The 27,210-nt window shown below is 51.5% G+C and overlaps 2 protein-coding genes across 9 annotated transcripts; one reads left to right on the top strand and one right to left on the bottom strand.

Moving 5' to 3' along the window:
- Positions 1-495: 495 nt before the first annotated feature.
- wdr33 (WD repeat domain 33) lies at positions 496-19,712 on the bottom strand. 3 transcript variants are annotated; one of them, XM_005476858.4, is made up of 21 exons: positions 19,688-19,712; positions 13,862-14,079; positions 13,707-13,775; positions 13,416-13,520; positions 13,223-13,318; positions 12,951-13,102; positions 5,819-5,916; positions 5,591-5,717; positions 5,194-5,348; positions 5,032-5,110; positions 4,615-4,725; positions 4,289-4,383; positions 4,119-4,205; positions 3,709-3,848; positions 3,481-3,636; positions 2,290-3,024; positions 2,148-2,205; positions 1,722-2,033; positions 1,403-1,563; positions 1,046-1,225; positions 496-901 (listed from the first exon to the last, which is right to left on the bottom strand). In XM_005476858.4, exons 2-21 carry the CDS (start codon positions 14,063-14,065, stop codon positions 644-646), a joined length of 3,378 nt encoding a protein of 1,125 aa, XP_005476915.2. In that variant the 5' UTR covers positions 14,066-14,079; positions 19,688-19,712; the 3' UTR covers positions 496-643. The 3 variants fall into 3 exon arrangements, with proteins under 3 accessions (XP_005476915.2, XP_005476914.2, XP_005476916.2); XM_005476857.4 differs by lacking the exon at positions 19,688-19,712 and adding an exon at positions 16,356-16,919; XM_005476859.4 differs by lacking the exon at positions 19,688-19,712 and adding an exon at positions 15,897-16,343.
- LOC100693304 (transcriptional activator Myb) lies at positions 19,381-26,211 on the top strand. 6 transcript variants are annotated; one of them, XM_019348081.2, is made up of 11 exons: positions 20,043-20,061; positions 20,350-20,426; positions 21,667-21,760; positions 24,433-24,504; positions 24,687-24,782; positions 24,864-25,084; positions 25,156-25,315; positions 25,395-25,550; positions 25,637-25,764; positions 25,999-26,103; positions 26,175-26,211. In XM_019348081.2, the coding sequence occupies exons 2-9, from the start codon at positions 20,401-20,403 to the stop codon at positions 25,751-25,753; spliced, it is 942 nt and encodes a 313-aa protein (XP_019203626.1). In that variant the 5' UTR covers positions 20,043-20,061; positions 20,350-20,400; the 3' UTR covers positions 25,754-25,764; positions 25,999-26,103; positions 26,175-26,211. The 6 variants fall into 6 exon arrangements, with proteins under 6 accessions (XP_019203629.1, XP_025756012.1, XP_025756011.1 ...); XM_019348084.2 differs by lacking the exons at positions 20,043-20,061; positions 20,350-20,426 and adding an exon at positions 19,381-19,518; XM_019348083.2 differs by having other exon boundaries at positions 19,890-20,420.
- Positions 26,212-27,210: the final 999 nt, after the last annotated feature.

The following is a 27,210-nucleotide window of genomic DNA, read 5'->3' as shown; positions in this document are numbered from 1 at the left end:
TCAGTTGAAGACTGCAGTCGGCTGCACATGAACTTCTCTGAAGGTCAGGTGACGCCCGCGGGGTACAAACTTTCCTCTATTCAGTAATTACACAGACAGCGAGGTTACATATACAACAGGAAATGAGACGTTCAGCTATGATTAAATAAACACACTCATGTTTGTGTGAATAAAAATGCAAGAAGCCAAATTTGTCCCTGAACGCAGGGAAGTACCTGACGTCCTGTAACAGGTGCTCACCTGTACGAGGTCAGCGATAAACCACCTGACAGAAGCATGGCCGCACCATGCGATCAAAACCACCCGAACAAAATCCTTTTAAAAAAAGTTTCACAGCTGGTTTTTATTGTTCAGTGGAAGGCTCAGAGATTCTTAGAGTTCTGAGCACTGAGCTGGAGCGCCACAGGAACAGGAAAAACTTTATTCAAACAGAACGAAACAGACAAATGCCCCCCCCCCCCCCCCTACCCCCACCGTGCACAGGTGGAGTCACTGTGACGAGTTTGAAGTGTGAATCTTTATTGTCCACCTCAGTGAAAACACAAACATAGAAATCTGTTACAAAAGGACAAACGCTGCAGACGAGGTGAATAAAAGACGCCGGTTCAGTCTCTGCAGCACCAATCACGAGCCAGAACAGGCCTCAGCCTGTCACATGACCACTAGTCCAGCAGGAAGCCCTGCCCTCAGTCTGTGCAGGGACCAGCAGGGGGGATGACCAGAGGAGAGGAGGATCATGGGACTTTTGTTCTTCTTCTTTCTCTAAGACTACCGGCTCCGGCCCCCCTCGGTGCTCCTCTGGGCGGCGGGCCTCCTCTCCTGGGGCCTCCTCCGGGGCCCCAACCGCCCCGCCCACCTCGACCAGACGGGCCATAACCGCCATCCTCCCTCTGCGGGCGACCTGCTCGACGACACAGAGCAGGACGAGGAATTCATTTTTAAAATATTTAAAAATCAGCTCAATTTTTTTTTTTTTTTTTTAAAGGTGAGAGTGTTACAGCAGAGCGACTAAACTGAAAGCACGTAGAGAAAAAATGTCGCTCACCTCCGTCGGGTCGCTCCGACTCGTGATCTCGCGGGTCGCCGGTTCCTGGGCCATCCTGCCACGGACGCTTGCGGGGGGGAAGCGACGCCATGTCCATCCCCTGCATGGAGGAGGGGCGCTCTCGACCAGTCGGAGTCGACCCGTCGTGCATCTGCTGCCCGTCCCGATAACCATCGTGACCTACAAACAGGAAGAGGCACCGCCACAATAAGAGTTCAGCCTCCGTGGGTTTTTTTTAAAGCCCAGGCTCGCCTGCAGGTTTTCTGGACTGTGTCTGGACTCGGACCTGATTCTGGCGTTCCTGAGCCTGCAGTTACAGGGACTCAGCAGCAGGGGGCACACCAGAACCAGACTCACCTCCTCCTCTGGGCGGAACACCTCCTCGAGGCGGCCTCCCATGGCCTCCAGAGTCCCAGCTTCGACCCATCTCCTCGGGGCCATCGAAACCCTCCTCCTGGCCACCGTAGTCGTCGGGGTAACCTCGACTGCCAGGCCGGCCGGGGCCGCCTCCTCTGTACCTGAAACAGTCCAAAGCCACACTCTGAGGTTCTGGAACAAACTCATCAGGAAACAGTTCACACAGATCAGGTGAGCATGAGACGCCCGCTGCTGGACTTGAGGCACAGTGCATGACCCTACAACCATCTTTGATTACAGTTTGTGGTCAGGGACTCACCTGTCGTCTCTGCGTCCTCTAAAGCCTTCCCCACCGAACCGCTCATCAGGTCCCCAGTTCCCTCCGCTCCCTCCACCTCCTCGGTGTCCTGCCCCCTGTGGCTGCCGCCTCCTCCTCCTCCCCCCTGGTATCCTGGTCCGGGCCTCCAGCCTTCCTCTCTGCTGTGGAAATCCTGGCCTCCGTCAAAGTCCTGCGACCCATGTCGGCCCTGCTGGTTGTCCCCCCAGTATGACCCTGAGCCCTGGTCTGGTGCCCCTGGGCCCTGCCGGTCTGGAGGGCCCATGTGGTGGTTTGGAGGTGGCCCTCGAGGGTCTGATGAATAAGAGGAGTCAACAGTGACTGTTTGGACTCAAGAAGGCAAAATAAACCAGGGCCCCGAACAGGAGCCCTGAGGATAGCCACATCCGACTCAGGACACAGTTTTACCTTTGTTGTTGGGCCCCTGCTGCCCCATCCCGTGCATCATGGGCCCCGAGTTCTGACCCTGCAAAGACCACATAAAGTCATAGTCAGTCTCTCACACACACAGGGCTGATCCTGGACTAGCCAAACATCTACAGGAACTCACCTGGTGCTGCATGTACGGGGGTCCCTGCATGTTTCCTGGCGGCCCCTGCATGTTTCCGTGGGGGCCCTGCATGTTAACAGGGGGCCCCTGCATGTTTCCATGGGGTCCTTGCATGTTACCAGGGGGCCCCTGCATGTTTCCTGGAGGTCCATGCATCCCTCCTGGGGGCCCCTGCATGTTGCCCATCCCATAGTTGTTGGGCATGTTCCCATGTGTCCTTGGTGGGGGCCCCATCATCCCCCCCTGCATAGAACCCTGGGGGCCCATCAAGTTCCCTTGAGGTGGCATCATGGCCCCCTGAGGTGGGGGCCCTTGAGGATCTCTTGGACCCATTCCTCGAGGGGGTGGGCCCATCATGCCACCAGGGGGCCCCTGCATCCCCCTGGGTCCCATGTTCCTTGGGGGGCCGGGATGTCTCTGGATACCTTGAGGCCCCTGCATGTCCGGTGGCCCCATCATGCTCTGAGGGGGCCCCTGGTGAGACTGGGGTCCAGAGGGTGGGCCCATCTGTCCAGGGCCCATAAATGTAGGCTGCATGCCTCCAGGGCCCATTGGGGGGCCCATGTTGTTGGACATCTGTTGAGGAGGCATGTTTGGAGGACAGCCCTGCTGACCAGGAGGCATAGAGCCGCCAGGACCTCCAGGGCCCGGGAAGGGGGGCATGGAGCCCTGTCCCTGTGGGGGGCCCATGTTCCCATCTGTGTTCATCTGGTTCATTCGGTCCATCTTCATTTGCTGCAGAGAGAAGAAACAATCAGGGTGAGGAACCAGACATGTGGTTACAACAAGGTTTCAGTGTTCATACGAAGGTCTAATAGCCGCTCTGATCGTTTGCACGGCAACAAAATGAATTCTCACACTTTCCTAGAACAAGCTGAGACACGTTAGTGATCGAGGACGCGTAAAGGAGGCTTCGGGTCACTGTGGAAACGGGACCACAGTGACAGGAACGGACGCCGTTCAGCTTCTGGAATAAAACCAAAATATTGAAGGGGACGACCGTTCAAAACAAAGCTAAAGAAACACGGTTAAAGCTTCACGTTTTCAAGGCGCAGCGGGTATTTTTTCTCCGTGGGATTAATCGGGAAAGCGTTCAGTCACTTTCAGGTTGGACGGCGAGCTACAGCTGAACTTTAACGATCAGAGTGGAACGGGCAATCGGCCGGCGGCGGCAGGACGCGAGGCGCTCACCTCCAGCAGCATGGGGTTGGTGTACTGCAAAGCCGCCATCTCCTGCTCGATCTCCGCCTGAGTCTTCTTCTTCATCTCCACTTTCTGCTCCACCTTCCTGTCTTTGGACAGATCTCCAGAAGGAGGCATCACGGGTACTTTGTTCTCCGCCCAGGCCTGTGAGGAGAGAGACATTTGCATTCAGCGTTCAGCAGGCGGAGTTTAAAGTGCCGCGAGTCGACTGCTCACCTGTTGGAACTGCGCAGGGATCGGTTTGGCGTACGGGACTTTCTTCTGAGGGACCTTCTTAGCGTCTTTGCCCATGACCTCGTCCACGCCCCAGTCCAGCCCAGGGATGGACATCTCCACCTCAGGATCCGCCTCTTTACCTGTGGACAGAGTCACACCTGTGTGAGGAAGAGAGTCGCGTCCATGCTCCCTGTTCAGTCCCTTTTGTCCTCTGAGACGTTTGGTTCAGTGGTGAGCAGTTTCCTGAACGCGATCCTCATCTGCAGCCCGAGGAGTGAACCTCTGACTGCCAACGCTCAGGGAAAAATGAATCACCAACTTACAAACAGAACCTTGTTTACTTTTGAAACAACGTCTGGCTCCTGCTGCAGCAGCACAAACAATGTCTCGTTCACGGAGGTCAGACTTACTGCTCTGCTCTTGCTCCATGGCGGCCTTTAGCTGCTCGGGGATGCCCATCCCGGGGATGGCGGCAATGCTGTTTGGCTCCACGTCGTCTGAAAACAAAAGAGCCAGCGCGATCAGCTGAGGACAGAAAAACCTGCAAACACCAAACAGTCGTTTGTCCTCCATGGCTCACCGTACTCCACGCCGTCCTCCGACATCCCGGGCAGCAGGTTCAGGTTGTAACGGTCTCTCATTTTATCGCCCGGCCGGTTCCTTGTCCAGAACTTGCTGATAAGGTTAAAGACAGAAGACTTTAGAGAGCAACTCCAGGAATCAGCCTCCATGTTTCCCCAGCAGGTGGTCCTGGTTCTGCTCAGGAGCCAGGACCGCCTGCTGGTTCTGAACCAGGACGACCATCAGCAGCTGCACTCCGACATGAAGGAGGAGACCACAATAAGAGGCAGCCAGAAAGATGAAGAACATGCAGAGGTGTGCGTGTGTGTGCAGGTGTGCGAGTACCTGGTGTGGTCGTTGGAGCCGGAACACAGGATGTGACCCAGTGGGTGCCAGGCCAGACTCCAGATCATTCCCTCGTGAGCCATCTCCATCCCCCCGACCTCCTTCTCCACCCTGACAACACCAACGAAGACAAAGTCAAACACGAGTGTGGCAATCGTTTTGCAGAAGGTCGTGATGCTATTACTCCGGTTTAGTAACCTGAGCACACCTGCTTCTGCTTTACAGACGTCTAACTGCTGAGGCCACGCCCACACAAATTTGTTAGCCAATCATGCAGAATGATACTCGATACCTCAGGTTAAACATGGATGCAATGTGTGGGATCATCCAGTTTGGCAAGAACTGAAGCTTAGAGAGTGTTTATGTATTAAAAAGGGCAGGACTGAGTGGGTGTGGCCTACACTGGTCTCGTCATACCCGGCGTGCCAGAAGAGCAGCGACCCATCGGAGCCTCCGCTGGCGAACAGTCCTTCGTGGACAGGATGCCACGCCACCGCTGAAAATACAGAGAGAAGAGCAGTGTGAGAATGGGGGCGGGGCCAGACGTTAACATGCAGGTGAAGCGTGCCCCACCCTCACCTGTGGCCTCCTTCTTGTGTCCCCTGAACACCTGTAGCTCCTCCTTCAGGTTCCTGATGTCAAACAGCTTGCACAAGTGGTCACGTGACGCTGTCAGCAGCCAGTTACCGTTCAGGTTCCACTTCACCTCCATCACCGTGTTTTTGTGGGCGTGGCTGAGGAGAGAGACACCTGTCAGGTTGTGCTCATAGAAACAACCAATTTCTATTTTACTCAAAAACATTTTTTCTAATGTTATTTTATCGACTTCAGTCTTTGTTCTCGTTTTAGCGATAACGCCTCAGTGTTGGAGAATTTATCATCTACGTGTCCTAAACACGCCATCTGTAAGTGTAACACCCAGGATTAGGGCGTGGGTGTATTAGGCTCAGAGGTCAGAGGTCAGCGGGGGACTCACAGTGTAGCCAGACTCTGTCCCGTCTTCGGGTCCCAGAACTTGATTGGCTGCTGGCTGTCCTTGCTGCCCGACACCACCAGGCCTTTGGTGGGGTGCCAGTCGACACACTTTACATCAGCACCGTGACCTGAGACACACACACACACACACACACACACACACACACAGGTGAGGACTACATGACAGCAGGGGGTAGAGCTGAAGGGCCTCTGATCGTTCGGTTCCTACCTCTGAGGATTCGCTCCTCGTGGCAGCGCAGGAAGTCCCAGATTCGGACCGTGCCATCATCCGAGCAGGTGGCGAATTTATTATCAGTCGGAGAGAAACTAGAGATAAAGAAGAGGGGAGGAGTCACAAACATGTGTCTGCCAGCAACCAATCACAGATCAGACTCATCAATAATGTGACACACAGAGAAACATCCAGGAGCCCCTGAGGTCAGAGGTCACAATTTTCTAATCAATTCATCATCAGTTTTACCCTTCATGACCCATTGGGGGGGGCGCTGCACCACCGCTTGAGAACCACAGTTAACAATCACCTCAGACTGGTCACATGACTCATGCAGGAGGAGGAGCTGGGGGTGGGCACTCAGAGGAGAGTGGAGGTGATCAATCAGCTGATCAATCAGCGCTCAGCGCCTCACCTCAGCGTTCCTGGTTCTACGTCGGGATTATTTAACCGCCCAGCAGGAAGTACTCTGTGTACTGCAGTAAAAGTACTCACGGGGCAGTCTGCCACAGCAGCCTTGTGCTAACCTGGGCAACGCTGAATAAATGACATCACGCTCGCCAACCAAACAACGTGCCGCTGAACTCTGACATCACATCCTTTATAAACCATGCCATGACTTCCCAACACTCACTGCTTGCCGTTTCTGTTCCCATCATGCACCTGGGTCTAATGAACAGCAGTTTGGGAGCAGATGAAGGAAAAGAGGAGAGCTGTGACTGGTTGGTTACAGAGGCTGAGAGTGACGGCATTTTTACAGCGACGCCGCGTGCAGCTGGACGAGGAACGTAACATTTAAACTCCCGTCGTCATGGCAGCTGTTTGAGTTACATCGTGTTGAGCTCCGACCCGAGGACCAGAGTGATGTCAGTGACGACCTTCAGCAGACTCATCGGAGGCCAACGTTTAAATTAATGTTTAAAAAACTTTTTCCCACCTCCTGTGGAAGACCTGAACGCTCAGGTTTGTCTGTCGGGTACGACGGAGCGCGACGACCACGTGAAGAAGAATATTATCGATCATTTTCAGGATAAAGTCGAAACGTGCAGGTTCCAGCTGTTGTTCCAGCACCTCGTGTAGGTGGGCCAGTGAAACAGACTGATATGCTGTCCTGTGAAACAACATCCATCCTGTTTACTGTACCAGCCTGTAACCATGACGACCTCACATCTGTCCACGACCAGCTGTTTTTGTGTAAACCCACTCTTCCACGTTTGAGTCTGAGCAGCTTTCTGCAGCATCTCTTCAGTGTCCTCGTGCTGATCGCCGCCCTTATGAGCCACAATCATTTCCTTCCTTTAACTAAAACAGATTCTGAAGTACGAGCTCACTGACTCAGAGGAAACAGCAGCCAGGGAAGTTTGTCTCAGTTTGCTCAGGACCCAGAAGTCCGAGTGAACCTGAACGCCTCACTGCTGCTGACGAGCACTTTGAGCCTGGACACAAACATCACCACATCTGGATATTTGAGGTTTGTAATCCAAGTACTGTACTGGAGTAACAGTACTCAGTTACTCTTCATCTGCAGGTTTAACAGGCTGAACTGCTCCTCCTCCTCTGAGGAGCCAAACAGCTCCACCTGCTGGATGCTCTGTAACACTGCACAGGGCTCAGGCGTGGAGGACACAGCTGAGCCTGGACAGCGATCAGGGATCAGTGGGTGATCTGCCTCCACCTTCAGGTTTCTGGGCACCCACACCTCCGCTGAGCTCACCTGGACCCATGACAACATCGCCCTGGTAAAGAAGGCCCAGCAGCAGCTGCACTTCCTCTGTGGCCTGAGGAAGAATAACCTGGACCAGGAGCTGCTGCTGGCCTTCTCCAGCTCCTCGGCATGCTCTCCTCCTGCCTGGTGTTTGGTCCTCAGGGGCCACGATTGAGAACAGGAAGGCTGCACAGACGCTCATTAACATCTCGCATGGAGGCCATCCCCAGATCCTCCAGTCTCAGATAAACCAACACGTTCTCACTCCTTAAGCGTAATATTTTACACTAGGTGACAAATCGTCAACATTTTACGCTTTCGGGTACCCAACACGTTCCTAAATGACGAGATCGGAAAAATGACAAAACATGAGAACCGTTTGGACTCTATCTACACATTTTCGTTCATTTTCTTAAAATTGCTTTCAAAAACACTATTTCATGTCATTTCTGTGATGGTTAAGGTTAGGAATAGGGTTATGGTTAGGGTTAGGGATAAGGTTACGTTTAGGGCTGGAATACATGGCTGGAACGTCTATTACCAACGGGACCGTCATTCCACTGAAATTCATCCATAACCCGCCGCGTACCATCACAACGCGGCAGGTCACCTTTCGCGTTCCTCACAAACGCTGTGGGACGTGACAAAACGTCGGTATGCTACGCCCCGGGAGTGAGAACGGGCTGGATAAACCAGGGCCATCAAAGGAGACCCCGCCCACTACCTGTTTGACCTGCTGCCCTGTGGTTGGAGCCTCAGGTCAATCAGGTCCCACACCTCTACACTCACTAACAGCTACTTCCCCTGAGCCATTCTGACCGTTTAGGCAGAATCACCCCAACCGGCACCCCCCATCTGAGCTGTGACCCACATCACTCAGCCCACTCCCACACACAGACTATTCACACCAAGTCTGTTCTGCCAGCACTTTGACCTACACTGTTTGTCATTCATTCCTGCCGTCTAATATTTATACTTTACTCCTGCACAGTGGAGCACACATAATGTCATTGTACAACGACAATAAAGGGCCATTCTATTCTGCCTCCATTGTTGGTATTTACAGCTGTGTAGAGACCCAGACCAGCCGAGTGCACCCACAGCAGCTCTGACATCATGGAGGCGAAATCTGACACACACACACACACACACACAGACACGCGCACACACACACACACAGACACGCGCGCACACACACACACACACACACACACAGACGCGCGCACGCACACACACACACACACACACACACACACACACACACACACACACACACAGACGCGCGCGTGCACACACACACACACACAGACACGCGCGCACGCACACACACACACACACACACAGACACGCGCGCACGCACACACACACACACACAGACGCGCGCACGCACACACACACACACAGACGCGCGCACGCACGCACGCACACACACACACAGACGCGCGCACGCACACACACACACACACAGACGCGCGCGCGCACACACACACACACAGACGCGCGCGCACACACACACACACACACACACACAGACAGACGCGCGCACACACACACACACACACACACAGACAGACGCGCGCGCACACACACACACACACACACACACACAGACGCGCACACACACACACACACACAGACGCGCACACACACACACACACAGACGCGCGCACGCACGCACACACACACACACACACACACAGACGCGCGCACGCACGCGCACGCACACACACACACACAGACGCGCACGCACACACACACAGACGCACACACACACACACACACACACACACACACAGACGCACACACAGACGCGCGCACACACACACACGCGCGCGCACACACACACACACACACAGACGCGCGCACACACACACACACACACACACACACACACACAGACGCACACACACACACAGACGTGCACACACACACACAGTCTCACACACACACACAGGGTCAGGACTCGGCTCATGGAGCTTGTTCGTCCTGTGAGGTGCTGCTGGTGCAGCTTCAGGTTAAACGTGATAAATCTGTGAGCTCGGGTCCACGTGTGTCGGGGTCCACGTGTTCCTGTTGGTGAAAAGCGTTTCTGAAACACGTCTGGGCTAAACATGAGCGCGCCGGGAGGATGAAGACACCTGACTTCAGATTTAAGAAGTGAGCCTCGAACTTCTGTGAGGTCCGATCCAGGACCAGGACCTGCTCCTCCTGAAACACGAGTCGACAGTCCAGATCCAGGACACCGGCATCACCGCCACCACAGGTATGGCACATGACTGCAGCAGCGAGTGAAGGAAGGCTTTATAAAAAGTGTACGTTCAGCTGGAGACACGCCGACAGAGGATTTCAAAACTACAGTGACATCAGCAAACGCGGTGCAGACACCAAGAGTGACATAAAACCAGACACACATCCGTCTGACGTCCCACTAAAACCCCCCCCCCCCCGTCTCAGCACCCTGATCCGGCTGCGTCACCATCGTCGGCCATCCTCAGACTGAAACGCCCAGACCTCGCTGTACAAATCTGTATCACTCACTTTAATCTTTGACCATTCACTCGCTCAACTTCAGCCTCCAGCTTAGAAGAAGAGTTTCATCATAGATGACCCCGTGGCCCTCCTGCAGTACCTTCAGTGCCCAGCAGAGGGCCTCCGCTGCACAGCCTCAATCTTCTTTCTGTGTGTCAGAGCTCTGAAAATGAGCGCTGTACGTTTACGCATCGATTACATGTGACAGGTGGAGCTTAAAAATAAAAATACCCTGCCGTCTTTCTCCGTGCATAACACTTTATGTTCTGAAATTCTTTTGACTTTTTTCCACTTGACTTTCCTTCCTGATCACACTGGCTGCACTTCCACATTAACATTAATATATGATTAGAAACACGTGGACAGCAGCCTACTCGGAGACTCGGCTGTAACTCGAAGGTTAAGGAGCTTCAGGTGGGACCAAAAACAGCGAGCTGATCTGCAGGTGGTGCACAGAAGCTGTTCAGGTGGCAGGAACTGGGATCAGCTGATGGTCACGAGAATAAAACGCATGAAACACACGAGCGCACGTATGCCACAATCATCCTAAACTGAATAGGGAGCCATGGTTACGATGTCGGCACCACCTGCCCTGCCCACGCCGTATAACGTATAACGAGCAGGCTGCGAGGCTCCGAGGTTATTAAGACAGAGTTAAAGAGAAGCTTTGACAGCAGATTTAATCTGTGAAAAATAAAATTACATTATGAAATACTAAAGTGCTTCTTCTCATAACCATCAACTGGCGAGGGGGTGGAGGAGTGGGGCATTCAGGTTGGACTTTAAATCTGCTGCATGTCACAACAAAGCGTCCAGGCTTGTTCTGTTATTAATAAGGGTCCTCATTTTAAGACCTCAGGGCGCCTGCTGTTGAAATTATGTGCTCTATAAATAAACCTGAATTCTGCACAAACGACTGTTTAGCAGAGCCAATCAGAGAGCAGGTAATGCCTTTGCTTCAGCGCAGAGGACGAGCTGTTTATCGGCCTCAGAAATAGGAGATGAAGAACTGAAGCTGAGCTCTGAAGACCAAAAACATCATTTATGTTTGACTCGCTTTGGGTTTGGCACCATTTAAAGTCTCTGTTGAAGATTAGAGAGGTCACTCTCATCATGTTTAAACCATCTGAACTCCACATGACCTCAGACGCATTTTACCCATGGGCCCAGTTCCTGTGCTAAGCTAGGCTAGCAGTTTCCACTTTTTTTTTTCTCTTTTGTCAGGCTGGAGCTCAGCCTAGCTTAGCATGAACACGAGGAACAACAGAAGCTGAAACGAGTCAGCAGCAGGTGGTTGTTCAGTTGTAAACCCAGTGTGAATCATATTTAGACCATATTTAAACGGGGGGGGGTTGCAGCATTGGATTCTGGGTATTTAAGGTGATCACTGGACACCTGCTGATGTAAAGCTAAGACTTAAAGCAACCACAGCTGTCCTGAGGTGAACATTGTTTAGTTTGAGTGAGCAATGGATCAATCATCCTCTGCTGTGTGAAACTCAAATTTAAAAATAACCAATCAAACGCTATGACATCATCGTGTCTTGATGCATGCTCAATCATCCAGGTAAGGAAATCCCCAAAAAGTTGATTCTGTTCATCTGGACGTTTTCAGTGCAGACGCATGTTGTCATCATCATCATCAAGTGTCAGCTGACTGCAGGTTTCCTTATAAACAGCACATATGCACAACAACTGACACTAGCACCTCTGACTAACAATGGGCTGTGAGGTCACCCTCATGATCGTTAATATGCAATTTAACCTCACCATTGATCAACGAACATATCACTGATCGTGAAACCTGCAGTCAGCTGATACTGAAGAAGTCACCTGAATGATGATGAAACGTTTCTGCCACTGAAAATATCCAGATGAACAGAATCAACGTTTCGGGATATGACATCATTGCTGTTTTTAATGTGCAGCTGGAAATGTAAACAGACCAATCAACAATATCAATTCAGAGAATTACTGACAGAATCACAGACAGGCTGAAGGAACTGGACCCAATCCGAGCTGGTCTCCAAGGAGGCTAAGTGATCATGGTGTCCCTCACACGCACAAGTTCATGTTTAATTTAGCCTCTGTGCTAAGCTAGGCTAGCAGTTTCCCCTGGTTTTCAGTCTTTGTGCTAAGCTAGACTAAGCTTCCTTGACTTGACTAATAACTACAGCTCTACAGCTGCAGTGCTGGAGAAACCAGTGGATTGTGGGTAACGTAGTCTTGCCCTGACACTAAAAGGACAAAATTCTTTGGCCAAATGTTCCTGGTATTGTCAACACAGACGGTGGACAGAGTAACAGGAACACCTGCAGAGGACTCAGGAGTGGCACACCTGATGACATCACTCTGTAGAGGTGTTCCTGCTGGGGTCAAAGTTTAGCTTGCTGGTCCCAGCCTCGCACTCAGCCTGACTAACCAGAACCAAACGGTCCTACTGTGTGATGTCATCTGTACCCTGATGATGTAACAAACTGGAAGGACTTGACTGCCCAGCTGCATTATGGGAAACGTAGGATCCCTGTGTTTAAGGTGCAGACTTGGAGTTCAAACCTTTATTTAAACAGCTACAGTTTACTTTATTGATCCCTCCTCAAACTTTATTGGAGCCTTTATTGATCTCCTCTCCACCGACAGCACAGGGCGCGCCCGGAGCAGATAATCAATTAGTGATCACTTTATTTGTGTACACAGATAACAGCTCATCAGCCACAGCAGGTAGAATATGAACAACAGATCACTGCAGTGTTGCAACAGCACACGCTTACATCTGTCATTACTCGACCACAACAAACACAACATGTGGCGAGAGCGGAGGCGGCGCCCCCGTGTGGCCGACAGCACGCAGCACAGACTGGCCAGAACTACAGAGAATGGGAGATTGGGTATAAACCTGGCTTCTCTAATCGCCTCCTTGTGAGCCTGGAACATCTTCACGTTGTTCATATTGGACTGCCAGTACTTCACGTAGCCGCCGTGGTCGGCCGTCAGCATCCACATGTCGTTGTGAGACCAGGTCATGGCCCGGACCGGACTGTCGTGGGCCTGCGGGGAGAGGATGGAGAAGGGGGACGTTAGGGACGGGTGAAGCGTGCTGAGACTTAAAGGTGTGATTCTGGCCCTCCTGTCCAAACCAGTCTTAACTGGAATGAACTGGCTGTTTACCTGTAAAATGGTCTCGAAGTTGAAGGTGAGTCCGTTCCACAGAGTGAACTCCCCACTGGAGGCTCCGGTCACCAGGCGGCGGCCCTCGGGAGTCCACTGGAGACAGACAGGAAGCACAAACAGTCACGCCTCAAACAGCCACAGCAAACATCCCTACGCCACAAACAGGTGAACAGGAAGTGATGCAGCTCACCCTGATGACGAACACGGGACACTTGACTTTGTTGGTGGAGGTTCGCACAAACTTGGTGGTGACGGCATTCATCGGGTTACTCAACATGCCGATGGGAGGAACGAGCTGCGGGCGAGACGAGAGTGAGACATTTAAGACTCACGTCAGGTGAAAACAAACACAGGTGCGCGCTGCACACACGAAGCCGTGCTGCACAGTAGGCGTGTGCTGTGGGCGGGAGCTCCTGCATGACCCGTGTGCTGGGTGTAACGGAGGGTCGGGGGCTGCCACGCCCCCTGCTGGCATACTCACGTCGTTGTAGAATCCTGCGTCGGGCTGGATGGCCCTGAAGTCTCGGTGGTCTCGCTGCCACAAGCGGTTCTGCAGAGGAAGAAAACACAGCTTGACACTTGAAACCCGATCACGTGCTACACGGCGCGCTTAGCCTGAGCTTTACAGGTGTGCACCTCCAGGTATCTGATGACGGACGGGTTATAGTCAATGGTCTTGCGGTTCACGGCCTTCCTCATGCGCTTGCCATCAAAGGTGAGCTGCTGCATGGCCTGCTGCTGGGCGAAGTCAGGCCTCTTGTAGAACACCTGCCGCGGCGCCTGGTGCTGGAAACGCGGCATATGGAAGAAGCGCTGCGGCGAGCCCACATCCGTCGCCATGGCGACCGGTTAACCTGCAGAGGGTTACGAAGGGCAGAGAGACTGCGGTTAGCTCGTTTTCGCAAGGGAGGAGCAAACAGTCTGTTCGTGCTGCAGTGCCAGGAAGACACTCACACACTTTAAGCTCCTCCCCCAAATAAGAGTCACCTGGACCAGATTTTTAAAAGTTGGAGGGAAAAAGAATTTTAAGGCAAAAACAAAAGAATTTAACCCTCAAAACAGACAAACGCAGGACACCGCGAGCGCCGGGGCGAGCGCCGCGAGGTCTTAATCCACGTCTGTCCTGGATTAAGACCCGCCTTCGTGCTGTTACCAGGTGATGTCACCAGCACAAACTTCATTATTTTAGACATGAACAAAAACAACCTGCCTCAGTTTCTCCAGTAATCGTGTTAAACACCAGTGAACTTGGACCACAGCTTCCAGTATGGGCGCTCGATTTACACTCCAGGTAGTTTGAAACATCCGAGAAACGTCGCGTGTTTGTGGGCGGATTTAACGAAGCGTCTGGAGATCAAACCTCAGCCCCGACCCCTGGACTGTGCTAGACTTATTACAGCAGCAACAGCAGGGCGCCAGTCCGTCATTGTTCCTGTCAGACGCGCAACACCTGCAAAGGTCAGGTGGGAGGGACAGGTGTTTGAACTGACCCACATTCAGCCACCATAACCTCAGAGTGACAATGAGACGCCCGCCCACAGTATGACAGACAAACATGTTCACCTGATGTCCTCACATGTCACCGCTCCAGACTGCAGCAGTAACAGCAGTAACAGCATCACAGCGTGCCTGCGGCGTGCCTCACGTCCACGTCTTTACGTCAGCTTCTGAGCCGTCTGCACGGTCACACCAGCGTCACATTAACATTTTAACAAACGCACGATGTCACAGTAAGGCTAGCGCCCAGACTCAAAAACACAGAAGAAGAACGTTAACCCCTGTCAGATTTCAATGGTTACCACTGTCAAATTTGTACTCATGTTGGCGCCAGTGTGGACGCAGCCAAAGTGTTTGTCCCCCTCAGCTGAACCTGCTCATCCACAGCCAATCACATCATTCTCTGTGCTGTGCAGTCGTGCTGACTCCTCGTCTGCTGGAGGCCAAAACAGTCCAACTGTGACAAGAGCCGGACGTTAGCCAGGCTGGATGCAGGCTTTGATCCCTCTGTAAGCGCATCAGTCCCAGGTTCTAGCGTTCTTCATTAGACAGTGCAGCAGGAAAAAACAAGACTAAACTGTGCTGTAAAATAATGGAGATATTCTGGAGTCACAGATCATTATCATCCACCTGCTCCCCTGGGCTTCTCCACAGCAGATCATCTGCCTCCATCTCCTCCTATTCCAGCGTCCTCCTCCATCACACCAACCCTCTGCATGTCCTCCTTCACTACATCCATGAAGCTCCTCTTGAGATAACACGTACTACTACAGATCTCAAACACGCGAGTCCACAGAGCCTCCTGCACCACCCTCACAGCTACTCTACGTCATGTGTAGTCCACTATTGTAACTTTAAAAGTTAAAACAAACAATGCTGACTGTATACGCAGGCAGTTCATTTAATAATTATCATAAATGAATCAGACGCATGTTTAGACAGCAGGTGAGCATATACACTCTCACAGCTGATGACTTAGTACTGACCTGTTTTTATCTGCATTAACAACTGGCCTTTCTGCTGCTACATGAAGGAACCTGAACAGTAACCCGCTCCTGCCTGCCGTGGAGGAGCCAAACACTGTAGTGCTTTTAGCCCGAGTCATCATCCTACCCGCAGGTTGAGGAGGAGCAGCTGCAAATGGAGCAACGAGGTTTAAATAAAGTTTACTAACCACGAATGCTGTGAAGCGATCACAGTGTGGAGGAGCTGATGGTGTCACGGGTCGGCACACACGGACTCCTGCAGTGAGAGCCAGCCACCGAAACCACCTGAGGAACGCGGACACCTCACAGAACACCTGACGCTGACCTGCGGTGAACGGAGGTGAAAACCCGCCGCAGGCTTGGGGTGGGGGTATCCCAGGTTTAAACGCTGCCGTTCCGGCTGCGGCTGGGCTAACGCGGCTAACTCGGCTAATGGTGCTAGCGGGTGCTAACCGTTAGCACGCGCCTCCGGTGGAACGCTCCATGGGACTCGTGAGCCTCGGCGCGGGTACAGGTGGGATTAAGACGGTGAGGTGAGGTGAGCCTAGCCCGTGCAGGTGTGCCAGGTGCGGGCGGACGCCTGCAGGACGGGGTTAAATGGCGGCTCGGCGCGGAACAACAAGGCGCCACTGCGCTCATGAACTCACCGACAGTCTCCGTAGCAGGTAGCTAGCTAACTAGCGCGCGCTCGTGGAGCACCGCGGGGCTTCGTGAAGGGATTCTCCTCAGGAGCGCGAGCGTCTCGGACAGCACTCAGCTCGGATCGAAGCACGTTTGCTCGCTTCAGCCTCCACCAGACTCCATCATGACGCTCCGTCTTCTTCTCGGCTTCTATGCTGAATGGCATGCCGGGAAATTTTCGTACCGGGGAAAGGATTCTGGGAAACTGAGTTTTACCTTCGGCCATTTTCTGAACGCTGTAGACGGAAAAAGTCCTTTTTAAACTGCATAAACAAGAGTAACAACTCCGTTTCTGCCATCATGGATGTGCTGAAGCATCTGAATGACCTCAGAGTGTAGCTAGCAGCAACTGTCTTCAGTTCAATCGGACTCAGTTTGGATTGTTGTCATTATACAAAGAGACACAACAAAGAACCAGCAGGGGTTTGTGTAATGATAGTTGCTATTAAAGAAGCTACCCACAGGGGGCGCTCAGGAATGTAAAAGGCAATAGGGCTTTGGAGCGTGATGTCACTGGAGGTGGGCCACGCCCCCTTCCGCCATGACAGTAGGCTAGACACAGGATACAGCTTCAGCTATGCTTCGTACGTGTTGTGTTATCAGTTCAACGTTTGATCACACGATCGTGAAGGCAAGAAGCTGGATAATGGGCTCTCTTTTCATCGTTTTTCAACCTGGAGGCAACGTGAGGGATCCCATGTATCCGATATTACTAAACAAAGACGTCAGGCTTGCATTGCAGCGGTGAGACGAGCGGATCGAGTTCTGTGCAATCCCCAGCTTTTTGTTGGTTTGGTCTCCGCATCTTCTTTCCGGTGAGTTCTAAATTAATTCATATCACTATTAAAATGCTTTTAGTGTTATTTTCAATGTGCTGAGGTCATAGATAATGAGATAAAACATGCTAATGTGTGATGCTGCAGAACCACGTCATGTCATCATGTCGACTGAGTAGCTTATGATTTAGCATTATTGCAGGCAAAGCAGCATATGAAATGGATGTAACAAATCCAGACTGGGCACCAACACTGCTCATGGGCCTCTAAAAACATACTAAATTGCTCTCATTGTACACTAATCCGCACATAACTTCCAGATGAATCACACACCTGTCATGTGCACTAATTTTATCTTACAGGCTTTTATGCAGCTGCAGAGTCTGAAGGTGTGCCCCGTGCAGAAGTAATCGATGAAGATCTGACAGAAGAACAACAACAAAATTACAATGTCATAGCTGTGGACAGCAGTTGTGTTGGACAAGTGGAGGTTGAGGTACCACCTGTAAATGTGGACAGTGGTGATCGGACAGACAGCATCACAGAAGCTAAAGGGCAGACGAAGCATTGTGTGTGCAATGAACAGGGCAGAGCAGAAATAAACACAACACTGCTTGATAAGATTGTTAAGGTTTGCTGTGTTTTGGTGAATATGTGCCCCAGTGTGGTTGTCAAACCAGCGCCAAATGAAACTTGCTCTTGTTGAGTATTCATAAAGCTGTTGTGTTGCATGTGTAGTTCATTGTAAATAATTGTACTTTGTGTGAAGTAGTTTCAATAAAACAGAAAAGAATAGTATACATGTTTTTTTGTTTTTTTTATTCTTGATCTTATCACATGTACTTAGCAAGTACATAGAAATGAAATGCAAACTATTTACATGGCAACACACAGCTGGCATCAATCTTGAACCACAAAATGAAACACAGGCTATTTAGAGCAGCACATTGTTTGGAGAAGTATTTCCCAACAAGTTCAGGAAGACACACTTTAAGAAAGAAGTCTTGTGCTTGCTTTAAACGTGGTTCCCAGAAATCCACATCAGGGAAGATGCGTATGACAGAAGGTCTCTCTGTGTCCACACAACGAGGTCACAGTGCAGTTTCATTCAGTCGTTTGTGTGTTTTGTGAAACACACAAAAACCACTTTTAATAAAAAGTCTGTAATGAACCAAGGCTAATATAGATGGGTTGGCTGTACGTGCAAATCAAAAACTGTAACAAGGAAGTTGTTTAGAAAGTTATCATGTTCAAACCGACTTACCTTTGTCTTAACGACAACGTACTCGCAGCGTGGAGGCTTAAAGACGGACAAATCTTGCACCCAGACGTTCGTGAATTGGATGTGGGCCTCCAGGGATTTATAATTCTTAAACTGGTTTGCTGTGTATGCGCTGACTCTACAGACAAGGTATGCAAAGATCGGGATAGGACAAAGGCGGTAGGTCGTCTGGGTTTCCACTCCGCTTCCTTATTTCATACGGGTCCACATTACCGATGCACGCAATTTTTTGAAAGTACCGTCTCTTGGCGTCTGGGCGCAATCGGTCGCGATACAGCCCTTTGTCTGTGGAGTCAGCGCATACACAGCAAACCAGTTTAAGAATTATGCTTATTATTATTAATAAGAACCTTCAGACTCTGCAGCTGCATAATAAAAGCCTGTAAGATCAAATTAGTGCACATGACAGGTGTGTGATTCATCTGGAAGTTATGTGCGGATTAGTGTACAATGAGAGCAATTTAGTATGTTTTTAGAGGCCCATGAGCAGTGTTGGTGCCCAGTCTGGATTTGTTACATCCATTTCATATGCTGGTTTGCCTGCAATAATGCTAAATCATAAGCTACTCAGTCGACATGATGACATGACGTGGTTCTGCAGCATCACACATTAGCATGTTTTATCTCATTATCTATGACCTCAGCACATTGAAAATAACACTAAAAGCATTTTAATAGTGATATGAATTAATTTAGAACTCACCGGAAAGAAAATGCGGAGACCAAACCAACAAAAAGCTGGGGATTGCACAGAACTCGATCCGCTCGTCTCACCGCTGCAATGCAAGCCTGACGTCTTTGTTTAGTAATATCGGATACATGGGATCCCTCACGTTGCCTCCAGGTTGAAAAACGATGAAAAGAGAGCCCATTATCCAGCTTCTTGCCTTCACGATCGTGTGATCAAACGTTGCAACTGATAACACAACACGTACGAAGCATAGCTGAAGCTGTATCCTGTGTCTAGCCTACTGTCATGGCGGAAGGGGGCGTGGCCCACCTCCAGTGACGTCAACTCCAAAGCCCTATAGAAGAAGACAGGGAGGAGCTGGACAGGTGTTTCTGTGTCAGGTGGGTCCTTCGCCTGTTGCAGTCAGGAGGAGGTGTTAGAGACCACGTCAAGTGGCCTTTATCAGACTCCCTGTAATCTCTCAGGTGTCACGTGAAAGTTTCTGTCCCCAACGAAGGATCGTCTCGTTGCTGTTAGAGATGTAACTTGGCACTTAGCTGTCATCCTCACCTTTAATGACATCCAGCATCCACCTGTAGAGAGGCGTGGTCAGCGCGGTGACTGCGTCAGAGGAAAGATGGGTGTTTTAAAGCATCTTGTAAAGTAAAAAAAAAAAAAAAAATTAGAATTAAAAACACACGGATCACAGAGAAAACAAAAAAATCCCAGCAAAACAGCAAAAATATATACGTAAAATGACAAAAAATTAAATACAACAGAATAAAATGTAATTAAAAATGAAAGTATTTGCATGTAGGAGAGAGGAACAAGGGGTACATTTAAAAAAAAACCCAAAACCCCGCGATATTACGTCATCGGGGCCGCTCCAATCACAGAACGAGACTTTCAGTACTCTCACGTGATTCTCCTTCCAACTGTTGCCGGTAAGTTAACAGAAAACCGGGTTTTTTTGGACTATTTAAAGGGAAAACCGTCTCAGACTGGACCGCTGCTGTACGGGACAGAGGGCTCAGAGAGGCACCGAGCTAAAGCCCCGGCCTGACGCGTTTCTCTGACACTTTAACCCGATTTGAAGTCTCCATCCCGCGGCTCTCGGGTTAGCCCATGCTAACGCTGCTAGCCTAACCGCCACCAACGGCCAGCCCCGTGAGGCTTTTACTTTGAAAGAGTCTAATTTTAAATGAATTTTAATTAAAATCTGTTAATTCAAGTCTGAGGAAATCTGTGGGAGAGAGCTCCGAATCATTTAAGGAGCAGCAGAGATGAGCAGCAGGAGCAGCAGGTGCTGGTGAGAGTACACACAGACACACACACACAGTAACACACACACTGGCTGTTTCCACAGACTGAGTTATTGATCATCCCATCGAACGATCAATAACTGAACAGTACGCCTGTGTCGCTGTTAGGTCTAATTGTTGAATGTTGCCATTGTGTTTCTTAAATTTGTACAGTCTTAGTTCAAGCAGTATTATCAAAGCCATTCCTTTGATCCTGAGCACCTCTAACCACTTTGTGCTGGGGGAGGTTTTATTGTAGATACATCCTATCTGAAAGATCTGTTTCTTGTGTTGTAAGCTTCTTGCTTTTACGACCCTTTGGTCAGCAGGAGGTCTCACACACACACACATTCCTACTTACATATAAAAGTTCACACATATACATACAATGCCTTAGAACCATGTGGGCGTTGCTTTGCTGTGTTTTGTGTGAACTGTCTCTCAATAAAAGGCAGCGAGAGGAGGCCGGATTTGGGGTCATTTTCGTGCTGGACACAGATGAGGCCTCCCTTGCGCAAGTAATCGATCGATCGCTGACTGTCTTGTTTTCTTTCATGATGAATAAGTCTCTAGAATTAGCGGGTTTGTGGGAACAGACCCAACAGTCGCCCTCGTTGTCCTGCAGGGGGCAGACCTGGTTCTACTTCTGCAGGGTCTGGTCAGAGACCTCTGACCTCTGCCACGTTAGCTGACATCACTCTTCTTCATCACTCTGATGCTCAGTTTAAGCCTCTGCAGCTCCTATTCATCCCTGGGCTGCTGCCCTGTGATTGGCTGTTTCTATATTTGTGCTGACGAGCAGTTGAGCAGGTGTACTTGATAACGTGTCCTGGCGAGCGAGTGCAGATTTCGTGTCTGTGTCTGATGTGATGTCACCGCGATGCGTTTTATCGGCCTGACGTCTCACAGCTTACACGTTCTTCTTCTCTTTGTGTTTTAACGTGTGCTGCACACAGTTTCCAGGTGCGGCCCCCGCCCCCTCCATCGGCCGCAGTGCGTTCTGTCCCCACAGGCGTCTGACCTCACCTCTGTCTATTTAAAACACTTCCTGTGTCCAGTGGGCTCTTACATGTCACCTGACATCACAGCTGCTTTTATTTTGGTACATTTGTCGTTGCCCCTCCCCAGTTCCCACCAGCAGGGGGCAGCAGCTCACACTGTAGAGAAGTTTACTGATTTTAAATGACTTGAAGTGTTATGTAGGCAGAGAGCCGCGTGCTGATTGGCTGCGTGTGTGTTCTGTGTCAGTATGAAGGGTCGCTCCAGCTGTTGGGCACGTAATGGCCCAGGGGGTCGATTCTCCAGAGCCGGTCTACAGAAGCCTACGTGGACAAAAGACGAGGTAACACACCGACGCAACACTCTGTGCATATCCTGTGTCCTTTCACAGTAAAAGCCTTCTAGCTGAACACTTTTATTATGAAGGCATAGGAATCTAAAGCTCTGAGTCAAACTGGGGGGGCGTACTCCAGGAAGCAGGGTTAGCTAACAACTCTGACATAAAGCGGTGGGTGGGTGTTACCATGGTAACAGACTGTGTGACCTAAGCTGCTCACTGGTAGCTGTTCTCTCGGACTCCTCATCACGTCTGGATCTACAACCAAAGGGTGGAGAGTCCCGGGTACGTGGGACTCTCCACCCTCTCGGTGAATGTCAGGCAGCAGCCTAAGCAGAGAAGCTAGACAAAATGAAATGGTCATAAACGGCACCTTTCTTATAAAAACTGACTTGAGGGCAGATCCTGTCTGTTGCTATGGGCAACTGATACCCATCAGTAAACTGTGCCTGTACCAAAATCGATCAGTGGCCCAAACTGATCAAATGTTTTGTCCCGTTAAAGACGATCATGATGGTCAGCACTGACACGCCGTCATGTGATGAAAGTGGAGGCTCTGCTCTTTATTTACCCGTTGCCATGGTGAAGCTTGTCTGCTCACGCACATGCGTACCGTATTTTCACGACTATAAGGCGCACATAAAAGTCTTAGATTTTTTTCAAAAAGTGTGGCGCGCCCTAGTGCAGTGCGCCCTGTGTGTGTTGTTGTTGTAAGGAGGACGTAGTAGAGAACACCATGAGAACGCTAAAGGGGGAAGCGTGGGCGTTGATTGTATATAAAAGAACGGGTATGTGCGTTATGCAGAACATCGTTGTTTTAACAACCCTGAAAATGGCGAAGACACACGCTTATGAAGCACAGTTTAAACTGAAGGCCATCAGCTACGTGGAGGAACATGGAAATCGAGCAGCCGCGAGAGAATTTAAGAGTAATGAATCGATGGTTCGCAAGTGGAGGAAGCTGGAAAACGAGCTCCGACAGGTCAAGAAGACGCAGCTGAGTTTCCGCGGACATAAGGCGAGGTGGCCCGAGTTGGAGGAAAGACTCGAGCAGTGGATCATCGAGCAAAGAACGAGTGGGAGAAGCGTCTCGACGGTCACCATTCGACTAAAAGCAGTAACGCTAGCAGAAGAAATGAAAATTGAACATTTCCAAGGAGGTCTGTCTTGGTGCTTTCGTTTCATGAAACGGTGCCATTTTTCCATCTGGACCAGGACTACGGTAGCGCAGCAACTTCCAGCGGATTATAATGACAAGCTGGCCATCTTCCGCTCCTACTGCAGCAAACACATCGCCGACAAACACATCCAGCCCAGCCACGTCACTAACATGGACGAGGTGCCGCTCACTTTCGACATCCCGGTGAGTCACACTGTGGAGAAGAAGGGGACCAGCACGGTAGCGATACGCACAACAGGGCACGAAAAGTCTTCTTTTACTGTTGTGCTTGGCTGCCATGCTAATGGACAGAAACTGCTGCCTATGGTGATTTTTAAGAGAAAGACTTTGCAGCAGGAATCATCATTAAGGCAAATGAAAAGAGCTGGATGGATGAGGAAATGATGAAAGAGTGGCTGAGGGAGGTGTATGTAAGGAGACCAGGTGGTTTTTTCCACGCATCACCATCACTGTTGATCTGTGACTCTATGCGTGCCCATCTCACAGCCGATGTGAAAAAACAAGTGAAGCAAATGAACTGTGAGCTTGCTGTCATTCCGGGAGGCCTGACAAAGGAACTCCAACCGCTGGACATCGGTGTGAACCGCCCGTTCAAAGTAAGGCTGCGAGCGGCGTGGGAGCGATGGATGACCGATGGAGACCACAGTTTCACCAAGAGTGGAAGGCAGCGCCGGACGAGTTACGCCACAATTTGCCAATGGATTGTAGATGCTTGGGCTAACATGTCTGCTGGCTCTGTTGTTCGAGCTTTCGCAAAAGCCGGCATCATTTCCGAGGAGCCGCACGGCACGGAAAGTGACTCTGACAGTGAAGAAAGTGAACCTGGCATGTTTGGTGGAGATTTAGCGCAGCTGTTCAATTCAGACACAGAGGATGAGGACGATGGGTTTGATTGATGACAATTACCGGTAATAAAAATGTGAATACCAAACTCAGTTTTGCTCCCGCTTTATTTTTAAATACGCACACTTGTATGCTTGTGTGTGTTGTTGTTGTAAGGCAGACGTAGTAGAGGACACCATGAGAACGTTAAAGGGGGAAGTGTGGGCGTAGATTGTATATGAAACCCGCGCCCTATAATCAGGTGCGCCTTACGTGTGTGTTAAATACAGTAATGGCACACATAACTGAGACTGCGCCTTTTAGTACGGTGCGTCTTATGGTCGTGAAAATACGGTAACTCGGGGTGAGCACGCTCACAGCTGACCTGGTGTTTGATGACTTGCATCCACGTGTTTGACTCGTCCTGGTGTAAATCCAGCTTTAACCTCACACACGTGTTAGCGGGTGAACTGTGAAAGCTCGAGCTTTGGTCATAGTTTATTAAACGCCTCCTGCGGTGGGACTCTGGTTCGAGCTTCCCTCAGTTCAGATTTGGCGCTTCGGTGCAGCTGCTTGGCTCAGACCGACGCCGCACGCTTTGACTGAACATGCTCGGACGTTTGTTGTTACTGAGCACGTGTGGAGGCGTTACCGAGCTGCTGCTCTCCCTCCTCAGGACGAGAAGCTGCAGCGACTGGTGAAGGACCTTGGAGCAAGCTGCTGGTCTTCAGTTTCCCTTCATTTCAGAGTGAGTAGTTTGATTTCAGGGTCACTCAGGGTCAGCGGTGGCTCAGAGCCTCAGGTTAAACGACCTCTGACCTCAGCCGTGACCAGGGTGAGATAGTAGTTCACAGACCGTTACAGCGAAGGTGAGGAAACTCCTCGTGGCTCTGCAGTTTGAACAAACGCCACCTTCTGTGTCTGCCTCAGGGTCAAAGGTCACCAGTGGAGTGTCAGCGGCGGTGGCAGCAGATAAAGAATCCAGACCTGGTCAAAGGTCCGTGGACGAAGGAGGAGGATCACAGGGTGAGGACCGTCACACGAGCGCCCGTTAGAGTCAGACCCTTGTCGCATCCGTCATCGCTCATGCTGTCACTTCCTGTGCAGGTCAGAGAGCTGGTGCAGAAGTACGGCGTGAAACGCTGGTCACTGGTCGCCAAACACCTGCACACCCGGAACGGGAAGCAGTGCCGCGAGCGCTGGCACAACCACCTGAACCCGACGGTGAAGAAGACCAGCTGGACGCTGGACGAGGACCGCGTCATCTGCCAGGCGCACAGGCTGCTGGGAAACCGCTGGGCCGACATCTCCAAGTTGCTGCCCGGCAGGCACGGGAATCGGTGGGGGCGGGCGGGCGGAGCTCGTGTGTGGTTACCCACTGACCTCTCTGTGTTCTCAGGACGGACAACTCCATCAAGAACCACTGGAACTCCACCCTGAAGAGAAAAGTGGAGAAGGAGGGATACCTGCAGGTCCTGCGCCTCCACAGCTCCTACGTCGCCTCCACCTCGGCACAGGCATCCAAGATCTGCGGCCTCCCCTGCAGCATCCCCGCAAAGGTCACCACCTGCCCGGCACCGTCTGTAAGGTCAAAGGTCAGTGGCGTGCTGGTAGTAATGCTGACGTGTCGTCCTGCAGGCCAACAGTCTGTCCACCTCAAAAGATGAGTCCAGCTCCGCCTCCGGCAGTCAGAGCACCTACATGCGCCACGGGAGCTCCGCCCATCTGTGCTCCTCCTCCACCGGATCTCTGAGCACGAGCAGACCGGCGGCGTCCGTGGACCTGATGGAGGCGGTAACCGTCTGACTGTCAGGCTCGCTGACCGCCCGCTGTTCTCACCTCTGCCTCTGCTCTGCCTCTAATCTGACTTTTTATCATAGAGTCTGGAGACATGGAGCTACGACTCAAAGGAAGTGACATCATCCCTGAAACAGCCCCAGCGCTGCTGCCTGTCTGCCCGCACAGAAACGACGGCCACCCCTCCATCGTGGGCCTGAAGGAGAGCTGCGTAAGAGCGCACACCTGCTGACCTCAAAGTGAAGAAGGCGGAGTTTAGTTTAGAATCAAATATTAACAGAAACCAGAATCGCCAGCAGTCGGCAGCACGAGCTAACACCTGGCAGGTGTAACCGTGCCGCTCGGTGCCCTCGCTGACCTCGGCGTAGCAGCCAAACTTCAGCTGCGGGCCGAGCCGGCAGAGGGCGGCGTGCCACTTTAGTTGAAAGCTGGTGTTTGTGTGCAGGTTGCAGGTATGAAGGACCAGGAGCTGAACGGCGAAGACGACTGCTCGTCGCGCTCGTGGAGCAGAAGCAGCCAGATGGGAGCTCTGAACTTCTCCCCCTCAGAGGTGAGTCGAGCGGGCGTGTGCGGAGCGGGCGTGTTCGCTCTGCAGCTCTGATGTCTTCTTCTCTCGTTCAGTTCTTCAGTCTGTGCGCTGCTGACAAGCTGAAGCTACAGTGTCCACCTCTCACCTCCACCCCTGTCTGCGCCCTCCTACACCCCGTCCAGCAGGAGGAGGAGGCCTGCCCGCACTGCAGCTCCAGCACGCAGTACGCCCACCACCTCACTCGCTCTGAGCACGCCACAGTTCAATGTCAGTATTGATCAGTGAACTGAGGCGGGCTGCTGTGTTTAGGACGCCTCCAGAGATCCGAGAGAAGGTCAGAGTGTCGCTGATATCTGCTCCTCAAACACCCACTCCTCTGAAGATCAGTGCGAGCCCGGGCGAGGTGAGCCGTGCTCAGTATGAATCATCAGGGTCAGTAATCAGCACGTAGTCGATAATCAGCTCCCGTCCGTGTCCCTCAGGTCTCCGTGTCTTCCAGTCTGACGATGACTCTGATGTGGGAGGACCGGAGCGTGGATCCTGACAGTCAGCAGTCGGGCAGCAGCTCCGAGGTCAGACGCTCCTCGCTAACATGTCTCGCTGTGACTGTGGACAGGTTAAAGGCCACTCAGGTAACAGGTGAACAGGGAAACGTCGGCGGTTGAATCGCCGCTCTGACTGTGCTAACTGCGTGAACATGGGACCACCGAGGGCGACCTCGCACACGATGTCACTGCGGTTGCTGTGGCGTGCCGGGTTGCCTAGCAACGCCATTGTTTAAATACATTTTAATCTGCTGCACTAACACGATGCTCGTGACACACACACACACACAGCAGGCTGTGGGTACGCTGCAGGGCTGCACGGGTCTGACCTCTGACCTCTGACCTCCAGGTTCAGGGCGAGAGTCTGCTGACCTCCATCCTGGACGTGCAGGTTGACCCCGCCTCAGCTCAGCAGCAGCAAGTCCAGGCAGAGTGTGGCTTCTCCCTCGACACCCCCCCTCAAAGTCAGGGTTGGATGTGTGGTGGAGCCAGGTAGGCTGCCTGGACTCACCTGAGTGCCCCACCCACACCACCAACCCGTTTGAGGTAACAACCTGAACCCAGAATCCCAACAGGTCACAGC

This window comes from Oreochromis niloticus, linkage group LG18, assembly GCF_001858045.2.
Source record: "Oreochromis niloticus isolate F11D_XX linkage group LG18, O_niloticus_UMD_NMBU, whole genome shotgun sequence".
Classification (NCBI taxonomy): domain Eukaryota; kingdom Metazoa; phylum Chordata; class Actinopteri; order Cichliformes; family Cichlidae; genus Oreochromis; species Oreochromis niloticus.
Note: the sequence above shows the minus strand (reverse complement) of the source record. Positions and strands in the feature narration are given on the sequence as shown.

What these genes read in the sequence shown, in the direction of transcription:
- wdr33 (XM_005476858.4), bottom strand. Translation starts at nt 14,065, where the DNA reads ATGGCGACGGATGTGGGCTCGCCGCAGCGCTTCTTCCATATGCCGCGT. An exon ending in CGAGGAGCGAATCCTCAGAG is followed by an intron (nt 5,718 to 5,818) that starts GTAGGAACCGAA and finishes TGTGTGTCTCAG; the next exon opens with GTCACGGTGCTGATGTAAAG. An exon ending in GCAGGGGCCCAACAACAAAG is followed by an intron (nt 2,034 to 2,147) that starts GTAAAACTGTGT and finishes CTTATTCATCAG; the next exon opens with ACCCTCGAGGGCCACCTCCA.
- LOC100693304 (XM_019348081.2), top strand. Translation starts at nt 20,401, where the DNA reads ATGAGCAGCAGGAGCAGCAGGTGCTG. An exon ending in CTACGTGGACAAAAGACGAG is followed by an intron (nt 21,761 to 24,432) that starts GTAACACACCGA and finishes CTCCCTCCTCAG; the next exon opens with GACGAGAAGCTGCAGCGACT. An exon ending in CGAAGGAGGAGGATCACAGG is followed by an intron (nt 24,783 to 24,863) that starts GTGAGGACCGTC and finishes CTTCCTGTGCAG; the next exon opens with GTCAGAGAGCTGGTGCAGAA.